Source organism: Megalopta genalis, chromosome 2, assembly GCF_051020955.1.
Source record: "Megalopta genalis isolate 19385.01 chromosome 2, iyMegGena1_principal, whole genome shotgun sequence".
NCBI lineage: Eukaryota > Metazoa > Arthropoda > Insecta > Hymenoptera > Halictidae > Megalopta > Megalopta genalis.
Genome location: NC_135014.1, coordinates 5,199,831 through 5,219,438, shown reverse-complemented (window position 1 = coordinate 5,219,438; position 19,608 = coordinate 5,199,831). Strand labels below are relative to the sequence as shown.

General features: G+C 35.5%; 1 protein-coding gene across 4 annotated transcripts in view; it reads left to right on the top strand.

Moving 5' to 3' along the window:
* The window catches only part of Pde9 (phosphodiesterase 9), a 288,656-nt gene that overhangs the window by 255,942 nt on the left and 13,106 nt on the right, over positions 1-19,608 (top strand). For all 4 annotated transcript variants that reach the window (XM_033466573.2, XM_033466574.2, XM_076528769.1 and 1 more), the window contains exons 7-8: positions 2,007-2,214; positions 5,616-5,730. In XM_033466573.2, the coding sequence (XP_033322464.2) occupies positions 2,007-2,214; positions 5,616-5,730 (323 nt within the window). The remainder of the gene's footprint in view (positions 1-2,006; positions 2,215-5,615; positions 5,731-19,608) is intronic.

Here is a 19,608-nt window from a genome sequence, read left to right as displayed (position 1 = left end):
CGTGAACATTATTTTCATATGTTCCTCAATTAGCAGAATGATTTCACCTTGTTGCCTGCACATTTTTATCTTCATCACCTTTGTATGTACATAATTATTTTCAATTATTCTTGCTGGCAGGTTGATCGATCTCTTTTTATTCACGTAATTCAGACAGATTCTCGTTACGCAACATTCTTTACGGATTTCTTTTATGCGTTTACGAGGAAAAACGAATAGTTTAACTGCAAATCAGTTTCTAGATTTAAAGAATATACAAACACTGTTATATTTCTGTCAACTCATTAAAATTATTTATATAAATAAATTATCAATCAGGAAAATGAATGTAGCTAGCTGTACCTTGCAGTTAATGCAGGCAGTTTTTATTTTGCAGAAAAATCCGCAATCTAATTACAACAATATCGAAAAATATGCGATAATGAAGTCGCGATAAAGAATCGATGCTAAGTCTCGATAAGTGCACCAACATCTCGATTTTGCTTGATTTCAAACTTCTCAGATTCCCTGCGAAGGCAGACTAGTTGTTTGAAAGATGAAGCGATAGAAAAAAGATTAAATATGTGCAAATATTAATAATATTAATAATATTAATAATAATAATAATAATAATAATATTGGGTTACTAACCAAATTTAATCACGTTAAAAACATCGTTCGCTTTCAACTTATCTTCCAAAGTACATCATAAAAAAATCTCACGTAGCCTCAGCTCTCTGGGAAATTCAATGTATTATTATACATGTACATATATCGCATTTTTTACGAAACAAGTAAAAATAATATGTCACGAACGTAGTCTCTTGAACAGTTTATCGACATGTTGTATCGAAAATTTGAACGTAAAGAACTAGTCTTTTGCAAATGAACCGATGATACTTATGGAATCGGTTTGCCCAACATGAGTTTGCTAACTTCGAAAGAAGAAATTTACTCTGCAAAAACTAATACACGAAGCGTGCAAATTACAATCTGACAAGGCCATAAATAATACGGTACTTCGCATCCTAAATACCATTCTTACGTTTCAAGATTGAAAAATTCCTTGTCTCGAATACATTTCCATTGTCTTTTCCTCTTGAATCCTCTCATAATCTCATTAGGCTCGAAGATTTAAGCTGTTCTATGAACTTTTGAACAAGCATAAGAAATTGGAAGTATTGGGTTGGCAACTAAGTAATTGCCGATTTGTTCAATGAAATAAAAAATTTTTTTTTACTTGGAACGAAGTTTAATCTGTAATGTACTTTCCATTTTGTTCGATGACCTTTTGCCATCTCTCTGACAACTTGAAAATTCCACGCTCGTAGAAAGTCTGATCCTTTTCGGCCAAAAACTGAGTTAAGTGAGATTTTACAGCGTCATCGTCATTCAAAGTTTTACCACGAAGGGAGTTGTCCAGGGATCGAAACAAGTGGTAATCCGATGGCGCGAGATCAGGGCTATATGGTGGGTGTAACATCAATTCCCAACCAATATCCATCAATTTTTGCCGAGTGGACAAAGACGTGTGCGGCCTAGCATTGTCCTGCTGGAAAATGACACCTTTACGATTGACCAATTCTGGTCGCTTTTCCTTGACCGCTGCATTCGATTTGTCCAGTTGCTAACATTCACGGATAATAAAAAATAACATAATAATAATAATAATAATAATAATTTTATAATATAACATTTACGGATATCATAAAAATGAGAGTGAGAGACATCTATAACTGAAATCGGCAATTACTTAGTTGCCAACCCAATAATAATGAAGCTCGTTGAAGCATTATTTTTTCGTGAAACCGATCGAGACAATTCTGACTATCCTCTTTTTCGGTGAATATCAGGTACGATAAATGGGTTTCCCGAAAGTCTGCGACTAGCATAAGCAGACACGTTGTATTGATCGGGTTTGATGGTTCAACCTGTTACCCGATTACTGTTTCCTCACGACATGCTTTCTGTAGACATGAAGATTTGAACTTGGAACGTGATCGTAAAACGTGTTTCCTCTCTTGAAGATCGTCGGAGCGCATCCGGCCTCGTCGGGGGTGATCGAGGCGGAAGTGCTGTGGGCTCTCGAGAGACGTGTGGCGGCCTTGGAACGGCAACTTCGGGAGCAGCAAGAAGCTCTGTACGCGTCACCATCGTTCGCTCTTCGTGAACTCAAGCGGCAAGTCGATAGTTTCAAGAACAAGTTGGAACACAACGACCAGCTCAATTGGCTGAGTAAGTTTTCCACCAAGTATCCACATTTCTTCGCGGAACACTACATCAGAAGCATCCTCCGAACAAATAAAAAGCTTGTTAAATCAGAATTTAGACAATTATTCGACTGTGGATCTTTATGCGAAATTTTAGGTAAAAATTGATTTATTATCTTGAAAGTAATGATAATAGTAATAATAGTAGTATCAATAATAAAGTTGTAGTAATAGTAATATTAGTAATAAAAAGTAGTAATAATAATAATATTAGTAATAAAGTAGTAATAATAATAATAATAATAAAATTCTCCCGCTCTCTTAACGTTTTGTAGTGAATTTTTACTGATCTGCAGTCACGCAATGATATTCCAGTAGAGGCGACACAGTTGTTAACTTTAGCTTTTACGAAACTGACAAGTACTTATATATACACATTTTTCTGCATTTACCGCGATAGATGTATAATCTTCTTTGGTTGTCAAATATTTAAGTAGAACATAACTGGGGAGCTTGGAGAATATCACGAGGAAATGGTATTCTTGAATATCGCGAGGAAATAATATTCTTGAGCAGCGTATGGGAATTCTTGAATGCTACGAAGCAACGATATTTTTAAACATCACGAGGAATTAAATTCTTGTGAATATCGCCAAGGAATGCTATTCTAGAATATTATGAGAGAATGATATATTTCAAGAAAATGATATTCTTGAATATCACGGGGAAATAATATTCTTGAGCAGGGTAAGGGAATTCTTGAATGCTACGAAGCAACGATATTTTTAAACATCACGAGGAATTACATTCTTTTGAATATCACTGAGGAATGATATTCTAGAATATTATGAGGGAATGATATATTTCAAGAAAATGATATTCTTGAATATCACGAGGAATTACATTCTTTTGAATATCGCGACGGAATGATATTCTAGAATATTATGAAGTAATGATATATTTCAAGAAAATGATATTCTTGAATATCACGAGGAATTACATTCTTTTGAATATCGCGAAGGAATGATATTTTAGAATATTATGAGGAAATGATAAATTTCAAGAAAATGATATTCTTGAATATCACGAGGAATTAAATTCTTGAGCAGCGTAAGGGAATTCTTGAATGCTACGAAGCAACGATATTTTTAAACATCACGACGAATTACATTCTTGTGAATATCGCAAAAGAATGATATTCTAGAACATTATGAATATTATTATTATTGATATATATTTCAATATTTTTAGAAAAATGATATTCTTAAATATTACGAGAGATTGATATTTTCAAATGTTTCGAAGAAGTGATATCTTTGAATGGCTCGCGGAAATGAGGGAATTTTATTCTCAAATATCACGAGCCAACGATATTCTAGAATGTCATGAAGGAATGACATCTTTGGACACCGCGATGGAATGGTATTCTTGAATATCTCGACGGTGATAATATTCTCGAACGCCTCGGCGGAAGAACGCTATTCTTGAATATCGTACCACGTGTTACAGCTTCGAATGAACCCACGTGTAAAATTAATCTTCCTGCGCCAACAGCGATGGACAGGAATGATTTACGTTAAAACATAACCACTCTGCAGATCGCTAGCAGTTTTTTTTCCCCCGATGTTCCTCTTTTTTCGATCGAAAAATGCTGCCGCGCCAAAACACCGAAAGCTTATAAGCCGATCTGACACATCACTCCGGGTCCGAAAATGGAGATAGCGTCCGTGGCGAGCGTTTTCCAACGGATTCGTTCGCGAAAGCTGATTTTCGTAGTTTCACGTTTTGAACGAATCGCGATCGTAGGACATCGAACGCGCGAAGTACGATCATAGTTTTCGATTCGCCAGAAAAATTCGTGGACTTTCGTTGCGAATCGAAAAATCAATCCGCCGTGCGTACGATCCGACGGGGACGATGGATATACGCGCGGATAAACACCGGCCAGGCTGAATACGCCTACCGCTGAATAAATATTTGCCCATGCAAGGAACCGTCCCAGCTATTCCTATCTTCGGTTTCTAGCCAAATGCGTATATACTCTGTGTCCTCGCTGTGAAGTGCAAATGCACCATTATCTCTTCAAGTTTTCTAGCTGCGTAAAGCCGGAGGCGTGTTTCCACGGAAGACACCGCGCCGCGCGAACGAGCAAACTTTCACTGCGGCAGATGTATTATACTTTATTTTGCATCATTGTTTCAAGATATACGCTCCTCACCCGAAAGTGTTAGGACACTTTTGTTTCGTATAAATTGTAGTTTTTCATTCGGTTTAGATAATGCCTGCGAGTTTATATGGCATCGGATCGTCGAAAGGGCGTATTGAGTTGTGAGCTTTTGTTATTTATACCGATACGTTTTCCCGCTTATAGCGGGAATTAATTCCGTTTGTTGAAAACGTATGCTGACTTCGTTTCACGATAACTTGGAACCAAAAAGGAACAGAAATAATGGACGAACTAATTAAACGGTTGCCGAAATTAGTGGAAGAAATAATTAAAAACACGGTGGATCTATTGCCGAGTAGAAATTTTAATTCTCTTTCATAAAATTGACGTTATTTTTATTATACTGTTATGATATATATCATAATATAAAATATTATGACACATTTACAGTTATATATATATATATAACAAATTATTATACTGTTATACTGTATATACTGTACTGTACTGTATATAATATTATTAACCATATAATAATTTATAATATAATATATAATTTTATATATATATATATATATATATATATATATATATATATATATATACATATATACAGTACAGTACAGTACACAGAATGACAGTATACTAATTTGTTATATATATATATATACAACTGTAAAAATCATAATATTTTTGAAGGGGGAGGGGGTGTACATATGATGGTCGAGCTTCGTTTTTTAAACGGAAGCATGAATGTTTGAATAGGTTCCGCGTCGGTGTCCTTCAACGAAATTTCAGTGGTACATAAAATATACATTGAATTTCATGCGACGTTTAAAATATTGCGCGTACAAATTCATGGGCGAGTCTATATACTTTATTTAGCAATACAATTGAAACGGAACAGAGACATATGTATAAAAGAAAATTGTTTCGTACGATGTTTTGTCTGCTATGTATTTTTAATGATCGAAAAAGTGAAATTTCTTGCAGATACTAATTTATGTCGGGCACATTTTCTAAAACTATCGTCGGTTGTGCTGCCTTTTGTAACAAATAAAATGTACTTGAATGAACAGACATTTAATGAATTAACAAATATTAATACATTTAAGAGAATCGGGTTGTTTGATTTCTCAATTTAAGCCAGTATAATTTATAATCGTTATTGGGTGGAAAATGTAAGCCACGAGAAATGTGTCTCGATTGATAAAGCATCGATGTTTCCGGTTCAATCCTCTTGCTGCTGTCATTTCCAGGTTACTACAAACAGCTTCCGGAGCCTATCTACGCGGATTCTTGTCGCAGATTGCAGTATCGTCGGAAGAGCGACAGCATGAAGCGGAAGGTGCGAGAAAAGTTCCTCAATATCTGGTAAGTCTATAAGCATTTCGATTTTTCACTCGAATTCTGCTTTTCTTCTTTACGGACTCCGCGCCAAACTAACCTGCCTTTTATTTCGTATTTCGATTGTAATCCGATAAATAATATGCGAAACTGAAATATGTATAATCATAAAAGAAAGTATATATTGAAATTACTGGCTGAATTTTCATAGCAGTGTCTCGCTGATTGCTTCATAGAAAATTGTTACATCTGGTTTGGCAACTTCCAAATAAATGTGTCATAACAGAATGATCAAATATTTAGCCATTTAATATTACTGATAAAATGTTATTAGTGATATTAATAAATTAATAATAATAATAATAATATTAATAATATTAATAATAATATTAATAAAATGAGTCGAATTTTTAGTTCACGTGATGTATAACTTCTTTCATTTTCTAATATTTCTAAGAAAATTGTCCAGAATTTTATAATATTTCATAAACTGATTAATTACGTTGCTGATTTAATCACGAATTTTAAATCATAATACATTTTTAATAGAAAGTTGGATTAATTGATTTTATACAGTGAGTAATTATAATATTCCTTTTCAAACGCAATAACTCTTTGAAAATTCGACCAAATACAACCGGTCTAGTTTGCAAGACAATCAGCACAAATTTTGTTTACTAAAAAAGAGAGAATATTATCTTTTCAACTGTTCGTTGAAATTTGTACGCATGTTAAAAATTTTTTCATAAACATTTGTTTGCTCAGTGTTTGCTAAAGTAATCAAAATATTCTTAATTAGTCATTTTTACTAAAATTAGTAATTAATATTTTAAATTGGTCAAAAATTAATTAAAATATTTCACTCGTAATATATTTTCATGCGCATTAAAAAATATGTTAGTATCTTCTTTTCAACATTTCTAGACGATCCAAAATTATTAACCATCACGAAAAACATTTTTGCATAATTCATTGTATTCCAAATATAACAATATAGCGACGGTATGTTCAACCGTTTTAATTTTTCTACGTCTCTTTTATACGTCACCTATTCAATTTCGTTTTAAATGCTGAAAATCTGCAACATCTATTTATAACACAATACGTGTCGGCGTTGTGATCTTCATCATTCAACGTAAACGTAACATCGTCGGTTAATTAAAATTCTTTTATCGCGTGAAATTGGGGTGAAATATTCGCATCCCACCGTACGATGGAACTATCAATGAGATACCAGGAACCTGTTAATCTACGCAAGCCACCTGGTTACGGGATGATTAACTACCGCCGATAATCCGATATATTAAACTGTTGTTTCCAGCTACAACGTTGCGTGGACAGTGACGGTGTCGTTGATCCTAAGATTCTAATCAGAAAGGATTATGTCCTGTTTTGGAAAGTCGTCGCCGTATGAAACCTTTGATAATTCCGAATAAATAGCGCTTTCAATCTTCGTCATTTAAAGTTTCGAAGTTGTTTAATTGAAGCGAGAATAAACGCGCGAAGCGTCGCCTAACGACTGACTAATTAGCAGTCGTAATTATCGGACAGCGAATCCTTATATAACTTTATATCGCGTAAAAATGTCGGAAATTATAGTTCACTTGACTTTTTTCAAATATGCGTGCGCTGGTAAGAGCTCGAAATCATGTTAAATATTTACCAAAATTAATTAAGATCGAGAAATGTTGTACGCCGTACAAAATGTTTTAATTACAGTTTTACATTTCCATGGGAATTTCCTTCGTTTGTATCGTGGAATGATATTTTTTTAACAGAACGTTTCTTTGTTTAAGGACGGTTTTGTTTGTTTTTGAAATTATTACACGCCTGAAACGTTCGAGCGGCGGTGTGCGCCCGCATGAAATGCAGCAAATTTCTCTCTTTCGTACGGATTCCGTGCTTTTTAACTTTTTTTAACGTACTGCTGAGTCTGCGGTAATATTTTTCAGTGTTTGAATATGGCAACAAATTGAACGTGAATAATTGAACCCGCGCTGCGCCAGCATCGCACATTTCTGAATTTTCATGAACAGAATCTGCATTTTTCTCTTTTTTTTCTTTTTTTGTTTATTCGGGCACAAGCGTAATTCTATTAGACGCTGTGCGCCGATACAAAAGCGAATTGATTCTCTAGAAATAGAAGACCGTACGAACTATAGTCTGTTAACAGTTTCGAAAATTATGCTATCAAAACGGGGGCAAAAATTCGATGAAGCGAAACGTGAAAAGCCTGGGAACTGAAACGTAGAAATGTTATATTAAAGGGCCCCGTGAGAAAGTAAATCATGCAAATGATAAAAATGTACATAAACGATCTCTTCATGAAAAATGACTGTGTTGTCTCGTGGGACGGCACAGTAGTATAAGCCAACATGTAGTCAGACGTAAATGTTACACAGCCGTACTTACTTCTTTGAAGACTAATTGTTCTTTAATTTTCGGTTCGCAATACCGTATTAATATTCTTATTTTAATTAACATCGACCCAAAACCGTGTATATTTAAAACAAAATCATCTTGGAGCATTGAATCCATAATAAAGCGAGAATGTATACAGACAATCGTTTACAAAGGACCGTTTTCTCAGTTTTACGTTCTTCCTTTTTTTAGATTTCGTGCGATGAATGAATTTTTATTCTAATTAAAGATAACCTAGAAGAATTTATGTCAGAGAATTCTTAAACCGATGTCCATTATTTTGCATACATTGTTATTATTTCTATTATTATATACATTGTTGTTAATTAATAAAACGTTGAATTCGTGTTAACCTTGTTTATTGCGTAAGAAGAACGTTGAAAAAAGCGTCGGCTAAAATCTCGAAAAATGTAACCACGACTAAAATTTCTATTTCGATCACATTGTTTGCTTGTTCAAACCTAATCACGTTTTCCTCTAACACAACCGTCTATTATCAACGATTCGCGGGGTTATTCGAATAAAATATTTCAAAATTACATTTACATTTACGTTGCATTTTAATTTCATTCGATTCTCTGTTTAAAAATGCAGATTGTATTCTTATTTGCTTCAACTGTCTATTTAAAGATGCGGATCGCGTTTCTGTTGAAAAACGTTGATTACGTTTTTATTTCGGGCTACCATACTTTCTTAACCTTTTAGGTACGGCTGAATTCTGCGCGAGGCTATTTCTATGGACGGCAGAGTCTGATGTGTACTGCATAGAGTCTGATACTGTATATTCTGTCTGTATATACAGGGTGTCCCAAAAATGTCTCGCAATCCGAAAGTGGCGGGTTCCTCAGGCCATTTGAAGCAACTTTTTCCTTTACAAAAATTTTCTCCGAGGCACCGTTAATGAGTTATTAACGAAAAACAGTGACCAAAGAGAGGCGAGCTCAGCTGGCGCGAGGCGACCGAGCCAATGAGCGGAACTGGGCTTCGCGCGTTGGTTGGCTGGGCCGCCTCGCGTCAGTCGTGCTCGATTCTTATTGGTCACTGTTTTTCGTTCATAACTCATTAACGGTGCCTCGGAGAAAATTTTTGTAACGGAAGAAGTTGCTTCAAATGATCCGAGGAACCCGCCATTTCCGGATTGCGAGACATTTTTGGGACACTCTGTTGACTGTTGTAAATCGATGTGAAGACAAAAGAAGTGTGAAACAAATGCATATGAAGACGATTATTTGGTACAAACGATGAGCGAGTGAGCTACTAGAGCAAGCTACTATAGTGGCGCGTCGTGCCTAAAAGGTTAATCAGCCGTATCTGTCACTCAATGTTTCTACCTTCTCCGAGAGAGCTGGAGAGGCCTCGTTGAAATCGAATTCGTTATTCCCATCTCTGGAAACGAGTTTCTTTTCTAGCAGCGCCGGCAAACGCGCGACGAATATCACGACCTCTAAACTGGAAGCCCGACGAGATCAAGATCCGTGGATCATCCGCGTCGAATTCTTTCTCGCGGTGGCCGCTGATATGAATTATTCAAGCCGTTATGGTCGCTCGCTGCTGCGCCCATTGTTTAGAACGATAACAATATCGCGCAACTACCGTTTCGAACGAGCCCGGCCCGTCGCTCACTACGCAGTGGCTCTCGATCCTATCTCGCGTTCTAAGCTCTCAGTCAGAAAGATAGCGCGCGTGCACTATCACCAGACTCTCGCTGATACGGCCAGAAGTTGGCAAATATTTACAAGAAGCTACCACCCTCCGATCTCGACGAGCTTTTAATATGTTTCCAAGACCATCACCTCGAGAGAGCAGCCTTCCATTGGTTTTTCTTGACGATCGTTCTTCGTGAAAAAGTATGGACTGTTCGGTCACGTGACAGTATACAGGGTGTCCCAGGTTTTAATGTTCAAACATTGTCAGTGTATTCTATGGCACAAAGTAAGAAAAAGATGTTATGTAAACATAGGTCATACAGAGCTTTATTAAGAAGTTATAACAAAAATTCAGGATAGGAATAGTAATCAACTTGCTGTTACTGCGAGCATTGGCTTGAATAGATCAGCACATGCCGTGTGTTTATGTAAGCTGTGTTTATTAATACATTTCGAAATGTCTACCGTCGTTGACAATACATGATTGACATCGATCGAAGATCGATTTTATGACCGTGCTAATTTCGTTTCTGTTCTCTTTCATTTCATTGAACGAATTTTTGTTATAACTTCTATAACTATAAGCTCTATATGACCTATGTTTACATAACATTTTTTCCTTACTTTGTGCCATAGAATATACTGACAAAGTTTGAACATTAAAACCTGGGACACCCGGTATAGAATAGTATGGAAAGGGTGATGCGATTGTAATTTCTTTCCAACGTATTGAAAACATAAACTTTACTGACAAGAAATTATTTTTAGTTGGATGGTGTAGATACCTTCGATTATTAATATTATTATCAGGTATGAATAGGGGAATTGATAAAAGGACAATTCCAAATTGTTCTACAATTGGAAAATTAATTCTTGGATGATTAATTGAACATTATCACTGGACTGCGAAGTTTTATGCGAAATAAAAATTGTCTGAGTTAATCGTAAGAAGCATTTAAGTGAAACGAAAATATCTTTCCACTTTTAATCATTTTAATGAATTGTAAATGTCACGAAAATATTCTCAAATTCTTCTGATGTTTTTGCAGTTTGTTTTTCACTTAGACATTCCCATAAAAAGAATGCATTAAACCAGCAGTCTAGATACTATATACCATAATTTAATAGAAGAATAAATCAAATAGTTCGTTGTGCCATTGCTGTTGACAATTTTCATTGTTCAGCAGAACAATGCAACAATTCACACTGTCAAAAATGTTGAACATTTTTTTCCTATCTGTGTTACACATTTTTTTTTGCACATCGTTTCATTTTCGTTCGCTAACATTTAATTTCTGCCGTACGTTTCATATAAACAGGGAATAAACATATGCAATTAAATATTATGTTATTCAAGTATTATCAATCCATCTGCCAGAACCTAAATGAACTGAGAAAAGTTTTCACAGTGTTCTATATTTTCGAGCAGAAGCGTAGAGAGCGAGCGAGCGCACTTCGAGCGAAATCGATGGGTTCGTACATGACCTCTGAACCGAGGCTAGCAGTTTCCTCGGAAAAAATTAACCGGAGCTGTTTTTCTCCAAATTGATACACCGCTCCAATACGATTTGCCAGCGATATTTTTCGCCCCGAGGAAGCTTGATGGTCATAAATCGAATCTACGCAGGAGCATGCTATGGACCGGTGACACCGTGCGATAAATAATAGTCAACTTTCATGTCGTCAGCATCCGAGGCGCCTGGTGTCCCGGAGTTTCTATATTATTGACAGTGAAATACGCAGTTGCAATTGGAGCGTGTGTGTTTTAATTTGAGCAATTATTAATGCGTTTTTATTAGCGAACTCTTTTATTCGAAACTTATACATTCGTGCGAGGAGTGAAGTATTCGGTTATTGCACAGAAAGTTTCCATGTTCCGCAGCGAAGGTTAAATGAAAGTATGTATTTCTGGCGTTGCATTTATTGGGTTGGCAACTAAGTAATTGCCGATTTCAGTTATAGATGTCTCTCACTCCCATTTTTATGATATCTCGGTAAATGTTACATTATAAAATTATTATTATTATTATTATTATGTTATTTTTTATTATCCGTGAATGTTAGCAACTGGACAAATTGAATTCAGCGGTCAAGGAAAAGCGACCAGAATTGGTCAATCGTAAAGGTATCATTTTCCACCAGGACAATGCTAGGCCGCACACGTCTTTGTCCACTCTCGTCTTTTGCCCTGATCTCGCGCCATCGGATTACCACTTATTTCGATCCCTGGACAACTCCCTTCGTGGTAAAACTTTTAATGATGATGACGCTGTAAAATCTCACTTAACTCAGTTTTTGGCCGAAAAGGATCAGACTTTCTACGAGCGTGGAATTTTCAAGTTGTCAGAGAGATGACAGAAGGTCATCGAACAAAATGGAAAATACATTACAGATTAAACTTCATTCCAAGTAAAAAAAAATTTTTTATTTCATTGAACAAATCGGCAATTACTTAGTTGCCAACCCAATAAATAGGAGAGGCCCCATGCGGGAACACTAGCTACAACTTGTATTTCTCCGAAGTAATTGTTTTTAAACGTAACTGTTCGAACTATTTCCGACAACACCTTTAATTTGTAAACTAATATCGAACGACGAATTGAATGAAAAGCTTTTAAAAAGTCGGTGTACGCGGTGTCAACTTGTCAGCCTCGAGTATCAATGCTCCACAGTTGTGTAGTTTGAACGGTATCGAAGACACGAATTTCCCACGAATAAGTGAAAACCGTGTATCGGATGTCAGCGAAGATTGACTAGAGAGAGAGGGAGAGAGAGAGAGGAGGAGGAACGACGAGGCTGAAAGATTCGTTTCCAATCCTACTCGGCCACGTTCAGGAAGATTATAAATCAGCCAGTTTTATTTGAACGCGCGACACACGCGAAGTGAGGTGGACACGAAATTTCATAATAAATCAAGTCGTCGCCACGGGCGTATTATAATGTCCTTTCGTTGATCGCCGATAGCACGGGCAGTTTATTTAAGGACTTTCGCTAGGAGGCGCGGCGAAAACGGAAGGGCCGGAAGGTGGCCTTACGGAATTATTTATTCATTTATCTGCGCGAGTGCATCGCGTTTTTCCTTCAGGCAGGATGTGATCAGCGCCGGTCCGCGCCGTGGTTAAGATGCGGCTGGAATTCACAATGGTTTAGGAAAGGAGGATGATCCCGTCGACGAACGCGCGACAAATAAACGGAACTTCCGTCCCGTGAATTCCGTGGTCGGCGAACAAAGTTGGCCAAATCTCTTTTACGAGAACAAACGTTCGAAGTAGTCATTCACCTTGGGACACGCCCTCACTCGTTTCGATCACCTTGAAGTTCTGAACAACGATTCCTACGATTTCTTTCGCACGACGATACATGCATGAACGATGTCGATCGGCACATTGTTGATTAGAAGCGTTCAAATGCGGATTTTCGTATGGCGATACTGATTTCGTGTATCTGGGCGTCAAGTTTGTAGAAGAAAGGTCGGTATGCGAACATAGCACGCACTGTATAGTGAGATTTATAATCATAAAATCTGGAGGAAAAGATTTTTAAAGCTGAACTCAGTCTGGTTTAAAGCGTCGAGCGGTATAGATAGATCTAACGAGTGAGAAAATCGGAAAAGCGATTCTTCTTTTGGTAAATAAATTGTTTGGTAAAAGTTTTTTTTGGTAAATATCATCTTGTGAGTTAGTAATAACAATCAGAAATTTTCAACCAATGTATTTATTCATATTTTTTGTTAGAACAATGGCAAAACGTTCAAACACGAATGAGTCTCATGACACAAGTAGTAGGGAAGATGAGCTCCGGATAGACGTTTATACAGATATGTTACAAAGACTAAGTGTAGAAGGTTCTCTTCTACAGTTGGTCTATCGTTTTGATAGCAGTGATAGTGATATCGTCCAAGCAACAAGGCGACGAGAGAAAGAGTTCGCGTAGATAGCGATTACAACAACAAAACAAAATTATAAAACAAACAATAACAAAATTATAATAAATAAAGTATTGATTTTTTTGCAAATTTCCTGATTTCAGCCAAATTCATACAAGTCCAATATCATTATAATATGTTAGTTAGTTCTAAAACCATACAAAATAATACGAGGGTCTGTAAATGCCCGTTTCTGCCGAAAAGTGGCGCTGAGTAGCTGGTAGCCAACGTCCAGAATGGTTCGGAGTGCTAAGGGTTAAAACAGGAGAGTTCATTTTTCTTACTAAAATATTTGTTATGATTAAAACATAAATTTGCCATTTTTCTTATATCGTTTCATTACCGAAACTAGAATCAAGACAACACACTCGTGATAAGCTTCTTTACAAAAATCAAAATTTTCTTTCCCAGATTAAAATCATATCTTTCTCATCCGCAATTTTCGATCCATTCCACTTTAGATTAGATAGCCACGCTCATCCCGCGTAAAAAACCTTTCTGAATTTTTCATTTTAAGGAAGTGTGGCTAATGTTATTTCTCCCATGAAGATAAGTTTTTTTTTACTGCGCCTCGGTAAAGGCGCTGTGACTTTCAACGAGGAGCATCATTTATTCATACGAAAATTCTTCTACGTTCTTCGGAGATCGATAGGTAAAAATATTCTCCGACAGTCGGAGAAAGAATCGCTTCGAAAGCGATTGAAACACATGCGAAAATCGATTGTTCCTGTCTATCGAACAAGACAGGATTAAATATGCGGCGATTAAATATGTTTGAGAACGATCTCATTAAAGCACCTATGCCAATTTTATTAATCGCAATATATATCGGTCGAATAAAATTTGATTGCATGCGCGCAATTCCTCTTTGTACGATGAATCGCGCGAGCCCTCCCAAACAGTTTTTCCATCCATCCCTTGCTTTTCGGGCGCGCGTGTCATTTTATATTTATTTTCGCTTCGTTGCCGGACGGAATGCCGTTTTTAATTCGCTGAAAAAATAATCTGCGTCCCGTCGAAAACTTCGAGCTTTCTGGTTCCCTGCGCAGTCTCTCTCTCTCTCTCTCTCTCTCTCTCTCTCTCTCTCTCTCTCTCTCTGGTCAAAGACGGTCAGGATCACGTACCGTTTTACATTTCAATCCTGCGCATCGCGTGCACGCGCGTCGTCGCGAACTTCGACGCGAACCAGAAACACAGGGTTGGTCTCTGAGAAAAGCGAAATTTCCCGATCTTATTTCGAACACCGCCGGCTGGTTCCGTGAACATTGGAACGTCAGAGGGGTCAACGCGTTCCTGAAATATTTGTTGCGAAAGTAATTTCTGAAGATGAATTCCTCGCTCTACGTAACAGCCGCCCTTTGACCGTAACGTGCAAGGACAATTTGCTGATACAAAGGACAAAGGTCGCGATCGTGAAGTTTTCGAAAAAATTTCGAATTCATTGATGCATTGCACGAAAAGAATCTTCGTATCTGTATAATAATATCGTGCAATTTAGTTGCTACATTATGGTTGAGCTTTCCTGCATAAAAATCATCGCAGTGAAAGTTTAACAGTGTTCTACGATTTTCAAACTTATATATATTTATATATATTTTGGATTATTAATATTATTAATATATTATTAATATAATATTAATAATAATATTAATATAATATTAATAATAATAATAATATAATATTATATAATATTTATATATATTATGGATATTTTCCACGCGGCTGTATCAAATTAGGTTTCCGTGCTCGTGGATTGTGCAAATCGTTTCGTGGCTGATTAGGTTCGTCGCTGGAGGGATTTTTGTAAATGGAATTTCAAGGCGTATCGGGAAATTCAATCGGACGGGAAAGTTTTATTTAATATTTACTAAAAATTGTTATTATATTCTGTAGAGGATACCGCGCGTTTTTCAATTTATTTATGATATCGTCTGTACCAAAATTCGATACAATACGTTCGCTTGCTTCTCCGTGTAGTTGCAGATTAAATGATAATTATTTCCCAATATTTCGGTACGGTTATTGCAATTGTGTTGACTTTAACGTTATTTACACTAAATAAACAGTGCCCGCGTATAACCGTTAATGATGAACGTTACGGCATATAAAGCGACTTTATGATTACATTTACCCTGTACAAATACGGTGAAGTTAAATTAAACGCACAGTAAAACATCGCCGAAATCAAATATAGGGTAAATTCTATATACCTTATAAATAAAGTATATTGTATCGTATGTATGTTTATAATATATTGTTTTTTTACATAAATGTTATTAGATGCAAATAATTTGACTATGCCATGTGGATTTACTTTCAAACTGTTTGTTTTATAAATAAATAGCTGTTTCATCGAAAGTTGTTTGGTGTCATGTGCAATGTGATAATTCGTTTTACAAACTTATTAAGGTGTATACAAGTTCAATAAGTAATAATAATTATTAAGATATTGTCGTTCATCTTATTTTATTTATTTTATCATTTATTCTATGTCGCTTGTTTTCCTCCGTGCTAAGTAAATAATTATCAAGTAACTTTAAGTGGTATAATTAAATTTTTTTAACGTTGACAAAGGACTTCTTAAGAAATATTTTCACAAAAATTTGCAAGGCGTATAAATACAATTTAAAGTATTAGTGATGGAAATAACTAGAAATAACTAGAATTAAACAATATGTTTACGCAAATTTTGAAAACATAAATTATAAAATCGTTTAATCGAGCTACCAAATGTACTGCGGTTGAAAGAAAAAAATGAGTTTTCGTATCATGAATGAATTCTTTACTCGAATAGAGTAGATAATATTTATTATATTATATTATATTATTATATATAATTCATTATATATTACATATATATAATTTGATATAACATTTACATTAATTAAGTTTATATAATATATATTAATTAATTATATATAATAATATACATATATTATATATTTTATATGTATATTATATTATAATATAAATTATAATATATTATATATAATTATATTATATTAGAGGAAATAATATTTTTGAGTGCCAGGCACCATAATTTCTTACTTAAATCGTACAGCAAGAACGTAGCGCATAAAAGTCCACAATCCCAGAGGAAGCTTAGCTGCGAAAATGTATGAATGTGAGTCAAGTGTGCTTTTTATGCGGTGTAAAACTTGCAAACCGATTATAACCGTGTCATTTGGATCGCAGCAAACCACGGATATCGAGACAGGACTGTAATAATAGTGCTTAATGATGCATCGTAACAGTGCACAACTTCGCGAAGTGATCGGTTATTCAGTATACGAACATCACACCGCCGTGTAGCAAAGGGTGATCTAATCAGCTCAGAGGGCAGTTTCACATCACGGTAGCTGAGGCTGTTTTCATACATACGGTATGCGTTATCAAAGGGATTAATTTAACACGAGCACAGATTGCCTGGTAAAAGACGTAATTCTCACTGGGGCTGCCAGGTATCAAACTTGGCGTGTTGGAGTTTCATTTAGAAATGAAGATGAAAGACTATAGTTCTCACTCGCTCCACTCATTTAACATTCGAAATTTAAACACTCGAATGAATATTACGCAATGTTCATTAAAACGACAAATATTATCAGATCAATGCACTGCACAGTGGCTAGGGAATTCGTATATTAGTTTTCAAAAGTAACAATAAAACATTTATTCTGATTTTTAACAAGTGTTATTATATATTATATTAGTTTATATATATATATATATATATATATATATATATATATATATATATATATACTATATTATATTATTTATATATTAATTATTTATATATTACATTTTATTATATTAGTGTTTTTAACAAGTGTTATTATATATTACATTACAATTTTGTTATTGTAACATATAAATTGACTAAACAACTCATAAATGTATCTTTTCGATATGAATAATCGTAAATTAAAAAATTAGTGACCCGTCGTCATTTTCACGGGTTCCGTAAATCTAGCGTTAATCAAACTTCGATAATTGTACAAAGAAAAATATAATTATTTATAGTCTGAAGTCGTGCATGTTTTTCAATTTCATCATGGACCGTGCAGAAAGGAAAAACTGTCTTTTCGTAACACCTGCGCTGCGACAATGAAAGTTCGTCGTAAGCAATCTCGGCTATTTCCGCAAGGAACAACAGCAGGAAATCTGTCTCTCATTTTTACGATTTATTTCCGCGGCGTTTCGCGAAATACGCGCCACTTTCCGAGTTCGCCGTCGGAAAAAAAAGAATATCGTGAATATCGTTTTTAAACGCTTCTTTTCCATGGAAGAAACAGCGTGTGTAAACAGCGCGAATTGATTTCTGTGTTGAAACCGGCCAAATAAAACTGGAGCAAACGTGCCGTGTATACCGAAGCAAGGAGACACGAGTACATTGATCCGGATATAATGCAAATGTTGCGAGCCGCGGCGACGATACGTGGAAAACACGGGAATGTGGGGACTCGCGGATTTCTTCGAGCATGATTAATATGCGTTCACTTGGAACTTCAGGAATACAATGGATATATACGGGTACAGATTGGTAGAACCCAATACATGTTATCGTTTTAGGCACGACGCGCCACTATAATGGCTTTCGCGGATGTCATCTTTCAGAACGACACGTCACTATAGTGGCCTCCGCGGATGTCATCTCTCTGGACGACGCGCCACTATAGTGGCTTGCTCTAGTAGCTCACTCGCTCATCGTTTGAATCAAATAATCGTCTTCATATGCATTTGTTTCACACTTCTTTTGTCTTCACATCGATTTACAACAGTCAACAGGGTGTCCCAAAAATGTCTCGCAATCCGGAAATGGCGGGTTCCTCGGATCATTTGAAGCAACTTCTTCCGTTACAAAAATTTTCTCCGAGGCACCGTTAACGAGTTATTAACGAAAAACAGTGACCAATAACAATCGAGCACGACTGACGCGAGGCGGCCCAGCCAACCAACGCGCGAAGCCCAGTTCCGCTCATTGGCTCGGTCGCCTCGCGCCAGCTGAGCTCGCCTCTCTTTGGTCACTGTTTTTCGTTAATAACTCATTAACGGTGCCTCGGAGAAAATTTTTGTAAAGGAAAAAGTTGCTTCAAATGGCCTGAGGAACCCGCCACTTTCGGATTGCGAGACATTTTTGGGACACCCTGTATATACAGACAGAATATACAGTATCAGAGTCTGTGCAGTACACATCAGACTCTGCCGTCCATAGAAATAACCTCGCGCAGAATTCGGCCGTACCTAAAAAGTTAAAGATCAGTATTAGTTAAATCGTGACATTTTACATGTTACTTCCAGTTACGTTTTTTTGTATCGATTATAAGAAGCTCTTCGGTTTTACAACTTTTTAGTTTCCTCGAATCACATTATTTCGTTGAATTTTTGAACGCTTTGCACTCAAATGGTGACTCTGAGGCAGCATTGAAAATTCTTAAATCGCGTTCCAAGATTATCCTTAATTTATTAAATTTGCTTATATTTTTAAAAAGAAACAGTTAAAATATAATTATATTATATTATAAATAATAATAATATATATATAATATAAATAAATAAAATAATATATAATAAATAATAATAAATAATATATATAATATATAATAATAAATAATATATATAATATATAATAATAAATAATATATATAATATATAATAATAAATAATATATAATATATAATAATAAATAATAATAATAAAATATTATTATTATTATATTAAATATAACTGTTGTACGAGTCGCAAGACTCAATATTCATGTGCATAAAATGCACTAACAATGTATCATATAAAATGGAAATACTGTAGAACAGAAAAACTAATTCAGATTTAAATTTAACGTGGCTTCAAGTGCGAAGGATTAATTGTTTATATCAATTTACGACATTCAATATTTATACGATATTCAATATC